The 12,690-nt window shown below is 47.0% G+C and overlaps 2 protein-coding genes and 1 long non-coding RNA gene across 9 annotated transcripts in view; 2 read left to right on the top strand and 1 right to left on the bottom strand.

Moving 5' to 3' along the window:
* Positions 1-5,735, top strand: part of ZNF638 (zinc finger protein 638) — an 80,348-nt gene extending 74,613 nt beyond the window's left edge. For all 5 annotated transcript variants that reach the window (XM_079990660.1, XM_079990659.1, XM_079990662.1 and 2 more), the window contains 3 exons: positions 3,105-3,194; positions 4,030-4,148; positions 5,425-5,735. In XM_079990660.1, coding sequence (XP_079846786.1) covers positions 3,105-3,194; positions 4,030-4,148; positions 5,425-5,502 — 287 coding nt within the window. In that variant the 3' untranslated portion in view covers positions 5,503-5,735. The remainder of the gene's footprint in view (positions 1-3,104; positions 3,195-4,029; positions 4,149-5,424) is intronic.
* A 4,395-nt stretch (positions 5,736-10,130) lies between these two features.
* Positions 10,131-11,768, bottom strand: LOC307224455. The gene is made up of 2 exons (XR_013842540.1): positions 11,004-11,768; positions 10,131-10,666 (listed from the first exon to the last, which is right to left on the bottom strand). It is a non-coding gene; the product is annotated as an uncharacterized lncRNA (long non-coding RNA).
* An 83-nt stretch (positions 11,769-11,851) lies between these two features.
* DYSF (dysferlin) overlaps positions 11,852-12,690 on the top strand; it is a 195,657-nt gene continuing 194,818 nt past the window's right edge. For all 3 annotated transcript variants that reach the window (XM_079990669.1, XM_079990666.1, XM_079990664.1), the window contains exon 1: positions 11,852-12,087. In XM_079990669.1, the coding sequence (XP_079846795.1) occupies positions 12,000-12,087 (88 nt within the window). In that variant the 5' untranslated portion in view covers positions 11,852-11,999. The remainder of the gene's footprint in view (positions 12,088-12,690) is intronic.

The following is a 12,690-nucleotide window of genomic DNA, read 5'->3' as shown; positions in this document are numbered from 1 at the left end:
ATGACTCAGAAAGGCCATGGCTCACATTTTTGAATCTACCATGAACTCACTAAGGGGCCTTTGGTAAGCCACACCCTTCGCCTTCATCCTCCCAGCCACAATATGGGAACAGTAATACTGACTAGCCTTATAAAATTGTAAGCACTGCAACATCGTTATCCTCATCACTGCTGCTATTTGTCGTAATGGTATTGCAGTCAGTGCAAGCCAATTTTGAGTATCTGTATTTGCAAGTGGAGAGGAAATTACTGCTTCAGATGCAGTGAGCAGGCGGCAAAGCTCCCAGTTCAAAACCAGCTGTCTAATGGGTTGCTTTAAGAGATACTGGCAAAAGGAACCCGCCAGTGCTTCTCTGCTTGTGTTTGCTAAGCTCTTTCACATTTCACCTAGGGCCAGGAATTTATCAGGATTCCCCGTTTTATTGCTCAGGAGTAGGGAGGCACAATGGAGGTGGGAAAACCAATGCTCCTTGACTTTCCTAGACCTCACTCCACAAGAGCCTATTGCTGCAGCTATGCTTCAGTTGGGATAGCCTCGCCCTGGTAGTGTGCTGGCCTGTCCTTGAGGAATAGAGCTCATGTAAGAAGCTGCTGCAAAGTTGCTAACAACTGCGTCTGTACATGCTCACACAACCCCTATTATGTGGGATCCGCAGAGGCTGGCTATATGCTACCAGATCCAGATAAGTTCTCCGTATTAACTTGTGAAGCCTTCCATTGCATGGGACTGTATCAACCATCTTGGATCCTGTGGTCAGCAAGGGGTTCTTATCTCATCATTCCACCAGCGAGCTCAGTCAGCTGCGTGGTGACGCAAGAGAGAACATTCTCTTGTCATCCTGCTCCCTGCCCCGCCCCCGCCCCCAGACTGTAGAGCTCTCTTCCTCTGGAGGCATGGAGGGCAGTAACTCTGATGGGTTTCCACCAGCAAGTAAAGACAATGTTCTACCAGGCATTTGGAATAAATTAGTGAATGCCTCTTACTTGGTTTTAGTGATTGTTGTTAAGGCTGAAAGAAATGCTGTATCCTCAGCCCTGCTGCATACTTCAGATCAGGCACCCCCAAACTCGGCCCTCCAGATGTTTTGGGACTACAACTCCCATCATCCCTAGCTAACAGGACCAGTGGTCAGGGATGATGGGAACTGTAGTCCCAAAACATCTGGAGGGCCAGGTTTGGGGGGGGGCAGCTTCAGATGATTCCTGTGTGTTTGTAGTATGTTGGAAACTGCCCTCTGATCCCCATGCGTCGTGGAAAGCGGTCTGCAGTTTTGAAAGCGAAGCTAAATGCGAGCCCCAGTGGATCGAAAATTTAAAGAGAGAGATTAGAGCTAGGATTAGGTTGAGGTTATGAAGGGGTTCAGGTGAAGCAGGCAGACAAAAAAATCTAACGAGCCAAGCCACGTAGGCATCATTGGAGACCCTTCTCTGAGCATCCTCACCTGGTGTGGCATAGCCAGTGACTGTGAGGGGAAAGGGCATTTTCAGTAACACCCACCACTGAGTCAGTGTCAAATAGGGGTGTCCTGACACTGAAGACTTGATTGCTGAAGGCAGCCCTGTTTTGGGAAGTATTTAATGTTTGATATTTTATTCTGTTTTTAATCTGTTGGGAGCCGCCCACAGTGGCTTGGGAAACCCAGCTGGATGGGTGGAGGTATAAATAATAAATTATTATTATTATAACTATTATTATTATTACAGGTACAGTGGTCTGGTTTGCATGTAACATTGAAACCAGATTCTGGCTTAGCTTGACTCTGTAGGCATGCTGGTGCGTGGAGCGAGAAACAAAGCTGTTTTGCCTCCTCCTCTCCTGCTGCTGCATTTCCCTACAAAGTGAAAGCTTTGCTTAGTGTTTTGCGCAAACCTGGGGAGACAAACCTACCGTATTTTTCGCTCTATAGGACGCACTTTTTCCTCTTAAAAAAGGAAGGGGAAATGTGTGTGCGTCCTATGGAGCGAAGACGCCATAGCCCCGCTACCCTCTCCTGGCTGGAGAAGTGACGCGCGGCTATGGAAGGAGCCTCTATAGAGGATAGCAGCCTGCTTCCCGGAGCACCGGGCGTGCTGAAATCAAAGCGCCTGGCGCTTCAGGAACACACCCGCAGCCTAGGCAGCCCTGCGGGAGTTCCCCACAGGGCTCCCCACGCTGCGGATAGCAGCCTGCCGCCCAGCGCGAGGGGTGCCCTGAAGCAGAGCGCCCCTCGCGCCGGGCAGACATCCGCAGCGTGGGGAGCCCTGCCGGAGTTCACCTCAGGGCTCCCCTCGCTGCGGATAGCAGCCTGCCGCCCGGCGCGAATGGCGCCCTGAAACAGAGCGCCCCTCGCGCCGGGCAGACATCCACAGCGTGGGGAGCCCTGCAGGAGCCATAGCCCCGCGACCCTCTCCCGGCTGGAGAGGTGACGCGCGGCTATGGCAGGATCCTCTTTAGCCGCGCGCCACCTCTCCAGCTGGGAGAGCGCGTGAGGGGCTAAAGAAGCCATAGCCCCGCAACCCTCTCCCAGCTGGAGAGGTGACGCGTGACTATGGCAGCAGCCTCTCCGCTGCGCCTTTCCGCTGCTCCCTGACCTGCTCTTTGGGGCTGGTGGTGGGCTTCCCCCCACCAACCCCAAAGAGCAGGTCGAAAGGAACTTGAAGCCTGGAGAGCGAGAGGGGTCGGTGCACACCGCCCCCTCTCGCTCTCCAGGCTTCCAAGGTAGCCGCCTGAACGGCACCTTGTTTTAGAGCGGGAAAACAAGAGGGGGGAAATTCTCCCCCTCTCTGCGCAGCGCCTCCTGCCGCTTCGCTGAAGGGGCGCTGGGCAGAGAGGGGGAGAATTTTTTTTCTTGTTCTCCCCCCTCTAAAACAAGGTGCGTCCTATTGTCCGGTGCGTCCTATGGTGCGAAAAATACGGTAGGTTTTCCTAGGGTTTCACATAATCATGGTTTAGCTCCTAGGAGCAGGGGGGGAGCAAAGCAGCTCCTATATTCCTTCTGTGTACCAGCACAGTTTCTTATTCATGCTTCTCCATAGTTTATTTTTATATGTGAACATGGCGTTGTTACTATACTGCATCTCCTGGGGGGGGGGAAATGTACGCTAATTAAAATGTGTCTTTTATAGATTTAACTGACTCAGAATGCGAGGAACCAGAGTCTAAACGGAGAAAAACAGATTCTTCAGAGAAATGCAAGGCTCCAAGCCAGTTGAAAGGTAAGATCGTGTTACGTTCTAAAATAAAAAGCACTTCAAACTTCTTATCACCTGCTTCCTATTTAACTATTTACTAATTCAGCGGTAATTTGTGGTGAATCTTTTGATCTGTCCCCACATTTGGGATGTAGCAGAGTTGGGAGTTGGTGTTGCTGTTTAAGCAAATGAAGTAGGGGTTTTTTTGTCTTGGTTTTGCTCTAGTATAAGATGTGTGGTCCTTCATCCACGTGTGGTATCCTGTGGAAGTGACCTGAGGACTTCTTTCTGTGTTTTGCATGACAATATTAACAGTGACATGAATCTTACAGTTTGTTACCTGTGATAAAATTAGCAATTTATCCAACTACTTCCTAAATACCTGTCATGAATACAGAGCCTAGCCATCTCCTGAAGTGCCTGAAGTGCCCCTATATCTCTCTAATACATCAGAACTAGCATAAATCGATTTTAAAAAGCTTAAACAGCCGAAGTAGCATAAATAACCAGACCTAAATAGCATAATTAACAAAGCAACGTTAATACAAAAAACAGTATAAACCGCTTAAGCCACATACAGAGATAACGTAGCATATATAAGCTAAGTATTATAATTACATGGCAATGCTAGGTCATCTGAAATTATGGTTTATAGGTATAGTAGTTATGAAAACTGTCTTAAGCCTCAGTGCTTTCTGAATCATTGTCACAAAAGGAAATAGATAACTTTTGCATTTGTAAAGGGAGTCTTCTGGCTGTTGTGGCCTTTTGTGTCATTTTTCCTCTTGCCCTATCTCGGCAAAATAAAAGGATGACTTGGATTTGCACTTGTTAATGTGTGTGTCCTTTCTTTTTTAAGATTTGGATTTCCTTGTTCCAAAAGCTGGCTTTTTCTGTCAGATCTGTTCCTGTTTCTGTGTGGATGAAGCATCTATGAAAACCCATTGCCAATCTCAGCTTCACCAGGAAAATATGGAGGTAGTACTTACTTGTTATCTTTTGTGCTTCCTTCTGGTGAATGAAATGTTTTTATTGAAAAATGGAAGTCCATTTCTCCTGGAGTGTGACGTCTCAGGCACTAGGAAGGCACTGGGGGCCTTTGTAAATCATATAATTGTGAAGTTGGAAGGGACCACAAGGGTCATCTAGTCCAACCCCCCGCAATGCAGGAATCTTTTCCCAGCGTGGGGCTCGAACCCACAGCCCTGAGTTGGGAAAAGAGTTATGCTCTACCAAGTGAGATGTCCCAGGCTTATGCAAAAAACATGCCATGTTTCTGTCCCAGGAGGTCAATCTTACTTATATGTGGTCATTATCTCCAGATTCTCTGTACATATGCACACATGCATATAAACAAGTGCAACTGACCCTAGCAGCAGTGCACTATGAGGGGCTCATTAATCTCGGGGCAAACTATACTTTAGGGATGCGGGTGGCACTGTGGGTTAAACCACAGAGCCTAGGACTTGCAGGTCGGAAGGTCGGCGGTTCGAATCCCCGCGACGGGGTGAGCTCCCGTTGCTTGGTCCCTGCTCCTGCCCACCTAGCAGTTTGAAAGCAAAGTGCAAGTAGATAAATAGGTACCGCTCCAGTGGGAAGGTAAACAGCGTTTCCGTGCGCTGCTCTGGTTCGCCAGAAGCGGCTTAGTCATGCTGGCCACATGACCCGGAAGCGGCATGCCGGCTCCCTTGGCCAGTAAAGCGAGATGAGCGCTGCAACCCCAGAGTTGGCCACGACTAGACCTAATGGTCAGGGGTCCCTTTACCTTTTACCTTTTAAAGTATACTTTAATGCCAGTTTTAAATGCATTTTAACTCTTGTTTCCAACAAGTTTACTTTTTAATGTTGCAAGCAGCTTTGAGCCCTGCTTTGGAAGAAAAGTGGTATGTAGGTATGTTGAATAAATAATAAATCTGATTTGGGGGTCTTGCCCACTTGCTACCCAGTCTCCTAACGCCCAGATTCCCAAGGCTAGTGTCCTATCATACTGGCCAGTCTTCTCTGTGCATGGGTCCAGAGCCAGTGCAGACATCATTTTGAACTTTCTAGAGCCAGGCTAGCGTTTGGCAGGCTGCCCACCCCCACCCTCGGGGCTTTGCCCCTCTCCTAAATAAACACCCGCAAAGCCAGCAACCAGGGGAGTGGAATGTCGCCTGAGCAACGGCATTAAATTCAACGATAAAAGCACCCCCCTCAAAAACCTGAGGAAGCTCTCAGTCGCTGCAAAAGAGTTTTTTTCTGTGTTTCTCTGCAGAAATTCATGATCAAGAGTACAGCGGAGGAAAAGAAAAAGGAGGGTGACGGGGAAGCCGAGGAGCAGAGCTCGAGGTGATACGAAGACAGGAAGAGCCTCCCCAAACTTCACTTAGGGTCCAGTCAGTTCTGTGTATCGTGTTCATGTTTCCTTTTGTTCCTTTGAAGATTTCCATGTGGTATACATGTTGTATATAGTTTATTCAGTATAGGTGGACTGATCTGAATAGTGCGGTGGCTCTGGGTTGCTGTTTGCAGTGATACTGGATGGGTCCGAATAAATGTTCCTACTGTGCTGCCGGCACAGATGTACACGGCGTTTGTTTTTTATCAGCTCAACGCTGCCTGTTCTGGTGTGTTGAAAAGCCAGATTTTGTGTCGCTGACAGATGTCTCCTGTCTGAATCCAGAAGATGTAGAGAATCACTGTTGCTCAGGGTTAATGTAGTAACAGTTTTAGTCTGTTGCAACAAAAACAGCCTTGTATCACCTTAAAGACCAGCACATGTTTGGTGACAGGAGCTGCTTGCTGAGTATAGAGACAGGATATGACAAAGAACAGACTCACCGCCTCCATGGTTTTCTTTAGCGTCATGTTTCCAGTGTCTGAATGGAAGACAAAGCTGCATAAATGCTGTGTTGCCTCTCCCGAAAGAAAGCCGGATCTCAGAAGGAAATTTCCCTAACTCAAGAGTTCTTTCTCATTCTTTAATTTTGAAAAATGTACAGTCTATAAAAACACATGGGTAATGTTCAGGAAGAATATGAATTTAATTTGCAAATGTCTGAATTAAGACTGAGCACCTTGAGGAATTCCTAGGTGGTTTTAATTATTTGTGGTAGATAGTAAGACATTTAATTGATTCAGTTTTGCTGTATTTGACTATTGCTGAGTATTCTGAAAGGGGATGAGAGAAACCCATAATGTGTTGCCAAGTTGCAAATGCTTTTATTTAGAGAATGCAACTTTCTTACCAGAACACTATATGTGTAATTCTAATTTAGTCTTTGTGCCATCCTGGTAATAAAAATCACACACACCCCGCAAAAAAATACATATTTTTTTTGTTTCACCAGAAAGCTCGGAATTCCAGTAGTCGAAAGATAAGTTTGTGCTGCAGTTCTGTACTCCCTTAGCTGCGAGTTGAGAGCAGCCTGTTGGATCAAGCCGGTGGCCCATTGAGTTCAGCATCCTCCTCTTAGGGTGACCCCTGATGACTGTGGGAAGCCAGCAAACAGGATCTGAACACAGCAGTACTCGGCTCATCTGCAGTTCCCAGCAACTAGTACAGTGGTGCCTCACAAGACGAAATTAATTCGTTCCGCAAGTTTTTTCTTCTTGCAAGTTTTTCGTCTTGCGAAGCACGGTTTCCCATAGGAATGCATTGAAAATCAATTAATGCGTTCCTATGGAGACCGCTTGCCAGGCTGGCGGTGCGGAGAAGGGCTTTTCTCCCCACCGCAAGCCTTCAGGACAGGTACGGGAACAGAGGGGAAGGCGCGCAGCGCTTCTCCTCTGTTCCCGGGGCTTGCGGTGGGAGGAGGGTTTTTCCTCACCACGCCAACATTCAGAACAGCATTCTGAAAGTTGGCGGTGGGAAGGAAAACCCTCCTCGCACCACAAGTCTTCAGGACAGCCATCCCAAGGCTGGCGGCGGGAGGAGGTCTCTCCGCCCCACTGCCAGCCTTTGGAGCAGCCATCCCAAGGCTGGCGGTGGGAGGAGGTCTCTCCGCCCCACCGCCAGCCTTCGGAGCAGCCATCCCAAGGCTGGCGGTGGGAGGAGGTCTCTCTGCCCCGCCGCCAGCCTTCGGAGGAGGTCCGAGTACAGTGGGGAAGACGCGCTGCGCTTCCCCGCTGTCCCGGAGATTTCCCTATGGGCTTTCGTCTTGCGAAGGAAGCCCATAGGGGAATTCGTTTTGCGAAGCGCCTCCAAAACGGAAAACCCTTTCGTCTAGCGGGTTTTCCGTCTTGCGGGGCACCACTGTATTCAGAGGCAGAGAGCCTCCCACAGTGATCTAGCATACACTGAACTCAGTGGGACTTACATCTGAGTAGACTGGCTTGGGATTGTGCTGTTTCTTTGTCCTGAGCAAATAATAATAATAATAATAATAATAATAATAATAATAATAATAATAATTCTTATTATTATTATTATTATACCCTGCCCAACTGGCTGGGTTTCCCCAGCCACATATTTGCTTCCCTTACCCCACCCCCCAATATATATATATATATATATATATATATATATATATATATATATTCAAAAGCTAGAGGTTCCTTAGCTGGATGTTTGCCATTCTCTGAACACCCTGTCTGATTTGCAGACATGGTCACGTGCTCCTCTTTTTCTAACATGTACATTAAGGCAGCTTGCACATTTTTTTTTTGTTTTTTTATTGATTGTATTGCACATGCACACAAATCAGAATGCACAAACTTAAACAAAAGAAGAAGAAAATACAAACGCTTATGTAGAGAGAGCAAAAAAGAAAAGAATAAAAGCAGAAACTCCAGAAAGGAAGAAAGAAGTAAGAGATATAAATATATGCCTCTCGTAAGCACATTTAAATCTTGAAAAGAAAAAGAAAGAAAAGGAAAAAGGGAGCATACATAAAACAACATTAGTTCATTCTTCAATAAACTCAGACATTAAAAAAAAAAGAGAGACACACTTATGGACCCTCTGACCAGTTCAGTGGGTATGACGGCCACCTGTCAGCAGTAGGCAGTGCCAGAAGCAAAAGTGGGTGACCTTTGTCTAGTCACCTTGAGACATACCATGACTTCCCCTGGACAGATGAATACAAACTATTATTTACACACAAAACTACACAATTGCCACCAGTTTTTCATCTTTTGGGATACAGACTTGGGACAAACACCACATTTGGTGCTGTTCATCACACGTGATAAGATCTTTTGCCCTGGGATGTGGGCTGGTTGCTATTAGTACCCAGTGCCACTTTTGGGGACATCCAGTCTAGAAGCTGAAAAGGGTTCTTCTAAAATGGCTCTGCGTTTCATGACCTTATAAAATCTGGAATCGTTTTGCCAGGATCTTCCAGCCATGGCAGCTTCTGAATCCTGTCTTTAGTTTCCGTTTCCACTGTTGAGAAAAGAGCCTGACTTTCGATAACTAGAACAGTAACTCCCATATATCGGGGGGGAGTGGCAGATGGGTGGGATGGGGGGAAATGTTGAAAGTATGCAGAGATACAAAAAATGGGAGCTTGAAGCAACCGAGTGTGGAATACTGACTTTTGACAGGGAGGTGGACTGAAAAGCAGGAGGTAAGGTAAGGGAACAGGCTGCCCTAATGCACATAGACATTAAAAGTGTAGGGGCAGCCTTATTCTCCGGGTGGATCACTTCCTCATCCTCATTGAGAATCTACCTCAAAATGTTCCCAGGGACAGAAAAGGTCATTGAAGAAACCAAGATATTTTAACGTAGCTGGGATCGGGTACCACTATGTCTGCCCCACCACAAAATGCCTCTAAAACATGCGCAGCCTGGGAGTCACTTTGGACTCACAGCTGTACATGGAGGCACAGGTCAATTCTTTGTCCAGGGCAGCTGTCTCCCAGCTCCATCTGGTACTCAGGCTGAGACCCTCCCTGCCTGCGGACTGTCTCGCCAGAGTGGAGAATGCTCTGGTTATCTCCCGCTTGGACTACTGCAATGCGCTCTGCGTGGGGCTACCTTTGAAGGTGACCTCGAAACTGCAACTAATCTAGAATGCAGAAGCCAGACTGGTGGCTGGGAGCGGCAGTCGAGACCATATAACACCGGTCCTGAGAGATCTGCATTGGCTCCAAGTTCGTTTCCGAGCATATTTCAAACTGTTGGTGCTGACCTTTGAAGCCCTAAACAGCCTTGTCCCAGTATACCTGAAGGAACATCTCCACCCCCATTGTTCAGCCCAGACACAGGTCCAGCACCGAGGACCTTCTGGCAGTTCCCTCATTGCGAGAAGCAAAGCTACAGGGAACCAGGCAGAGGGCCTTCTCGGTGGTGGCGCCTGCCCTGTGGAACGCCCTCCCACCAGATGTCAAGAAAATAAACAACTATCTGACTTTTAGAAGACATTTTAAGGCAGCCCTGTTCAGGGAAGTTTTTAATGTGTGACATTTTAGTATATTGCAGGAGCTGTGGCCGGGAGTCAGTGACTTAGCAGCACCTCTGCGCTGTTTACTGAAGGTATTAGACCCAACTACTGCAAGTTTCCTTTCTATTCTGTCCCTGCATTACAGGTTGGACTGAGAGAATAAGGTAACAACCCTGAGTAGAAACCCAGATTATGCCAGATAAAGGTAGCCTCTTGCTGGCTCTGTGATTCTTTTCTTCGGGGCCAGCATCCAGGTTTTGTCCAGTTTTTACAGCCCAGTTGTTTTCCCTTGTGTGTATTGATCTGATCCTGCAAGTCCAGAGGGACTACATTCTTAAGAGGGATATAAAAATGTTCCATGCGACATGGAAAGGTACAGCTTTCCGTGCATCTGTTGGCGATTAAATTATTTAATCATTTAACTAATCGCATCCCATAAAAAGCTCCCGAAGTGATGCAACAATAAAAATGCGTAGCAAAAATTTTCAAATCCTATACAGGCTTGAAGAAAAAGGCTTGTAAAATGAAGGTTTCCATTAGGTGTAAGCAGTGCTTTTTTCTGGGGGGGGGGGCAGGCAGGGATACGCACACCCCTAAGCATTTTGTGAATCTTTGTACTTTTGTCAATTTACTATATTTTTCCTGATTTGAACTATAAAATGGTGATTTTCTTGAGTCGAAATGAGAGTACCCCTAAACATCTTTAAAGAAAAAAAGCATTGGGCGTAAGATTATCAGAAGAGGCGGCTGGATCAGTCCATCTAGTAGTCCGGCATCCTGTTCTCTCAATGGCCAAATAAATGCCTGTGGGAAACCTTCCTCCTGTGGTTTCCAGCAACTGGTATTCTGGGATGGCAGCTGCTGATAGACCTGACTCCTCCATGACTCTGTAAAGTTAGTTTTCAGAGCTATCTATCACTGCTTTCTGTGGGAATGAGTTCCAGAATTTAATTATGTCATTCATGGTTTGCTTAATTCATTTTATCTCTCTGTTCATCCCCCACTTTAAAAAAGGCTCCCCGCGTGGTTTACAAATGTCCATGATAACACAGTTCATGCCCTCAATCTTGCAATCTTAAGACACAACACAAAAGGAAAAGGTAATGGGAGGGAGGAAGGAAGAAGCGAACTCACTACAGTGGTGCCTCGCAAGACGAAATTAATCCGTTCTGTGAGTCTCTTCGTATAGCTGTTTTTTCGTCTTGCAAAGCAAGCCCATTGACAGCGTAGCGGATTAGCGGTTTAGCGGCTTTTAGCGGCTTATCAGCTTAGCGGATCAGCTGATAAGCGGCTTAGCGGCTTAGAAAAAGGGGGGGGAGGGGAAAAAACCCGCAGGAACTCGCAAGACATTTTTGTCTTGCAAAGCAAGCCCATAGGGAAATTCGTTTTGCGAAGCGCCTCCAAAACGGAAAACCCTTTCGTCTAGCAGGTTTTCCGTCTTGCAAGGCGTTCGTCTTGCAGGGCACCACTGTATCTCATAGTTAAAAAATGTTTTGTAATGACCAACTGGAACTGAAAGATTTCAAGGCGAGGAGGAGCAAAATGTTGCAGATCCTTCAGCAGAGAATGGATAAAACAGTGGAAGAAGCATCTCAGAATTAAGGAACAGCTCGAAGAGGAATGGTTGAGAGAAAATCGAATGAGAAAAGCTGCTGCAAATGATACACCTGGGAATGAGCAGGTTTCTTCAAAGAAATAAGTGACTGGTTTAACAATGCTCCAATATGAATCTATGCTGCAACGTGATCTGGAATTATGTGCAGTTCTGATTGCCCCATTTTAAAAAGGATATCGCAGCAGAGCTGGAAAACGGTGCAGGAAAGGGTTAAAAAAGGGAGCAGGAGCAACGCCCCTACAAAGGAGGTTGTTGCATTTGCTTTTGTTTTTTAATTATTTTTTTTTGCATTTTCAAGTTGATATAGAATAAACAAAGGAAAGAAGATACGCCATCAAATAAAAACAAAAAAACCCCCTTTGACTTCCCTCCCCCTCCTTATTGGCGGATCCTCATAAAGATTTTTCCCTCTGCATCTCTTCCCTAACTCTATTATAATTCAAATTTTTACTACCGGTTTTCTGTCAGTCCTACCAATGAATGTAATTGTTCACCATAGTTTTTCGAATAAATTATATACTCTCCCCATTCTTTACTAAACTCAGCCTCTTCCTGGTTTCTAATTCTTCCTGTAAGTTTTACCATCTCAGCATTGCTCATCAATTTTATCTGCCATTCTTCCTTGGTCTGAGTTGTACCATCTTTCCATCTGTTGCATTTCTGGTGCTGGCCAGGGCTGGTGTCCCTTTAAGAGCTCTATCTGTTTGTCACTGGAGCTGGAGCCAAGCTGCTCTGCCAGCTCCAGAGCAGGAGGGAGACGGGCCTGAACTGTAGGGAAAGCAAACATCCCAGAGGACGGGCCAGATCCGAGGCGAGGAGGGGGAGGAAACCCTCTGGGCCTCCCAAAATGTTGCGGGTCTTCGTCCTCCACGCACAGAACGTTCAGACTCCGGATACGGATATCAGCGATGCTTATTGCTCCGTGGTGTTTGAAGGTAAGGAGGAGGCAGGATGAGTTTGCAACTACAGGGGCTGAGACGAGGGAAGCAGAGGTGCAGGGCAGAGAGAGCACCCAAGGGTGCTGCTGGGGAGAGCACCACCTCTCTCTCCCATTCTCAGGGGCCAAAGGGGATTTGGAGAGGGACGCTTGGGGCTGTTTCTATTTGCAGGTTGCAGAATGCCAGACAAGCAAGAAATCAATCCCTGTACACATCTGCATAAACCTCAGATCTCCAGGGAGGTCTGTGACGTTTTAGTTTAGAGGAAAAGAGAATTAAGACGTGGTTAAAGGTAAAGGGACCCCTGACCATTAGGTCCAGTTGTGGCTGACTCTGGGGTTGCGGCGCTCATCTCGCTTTGTTGGCCGAGGGAGCCGGTGTACAGCTTCCGGGTCATGTGGCCAGCAGGACTAAGCCGCTTCTGGCGAACCAGAGGCTTCCTGCTGGAGCGGTACCTATTTATCTACTTGCACTTGACGTGATTTTGAACTGCTAGGTTGGCAGGAGCAGGGACCGAGCAACAGGAGCTCATCCCGTCGCAGGGATTTGAACCGCCAACCTTCTGATCGGCAAGTCCTAGGCTCTGTGGTTTAACCCACA

This window comes from Podarcis cretensis (assembly GCF_951804945.1).
Source record: "Podarcis cretensis genome assembly, chromosome: 9".
In the NCBI taxonomy this organism is placed as follows: Eukaryota; Metazoa; Chordata; class Lepidosauria; order Squamata; family Lacertidae; genus Podarcis; species Podarcis cretensis.
Note: the sequence above shows the minus strand (reverse complement) of the source record. Positions and strands in the feature narration are given on the sequence as shown.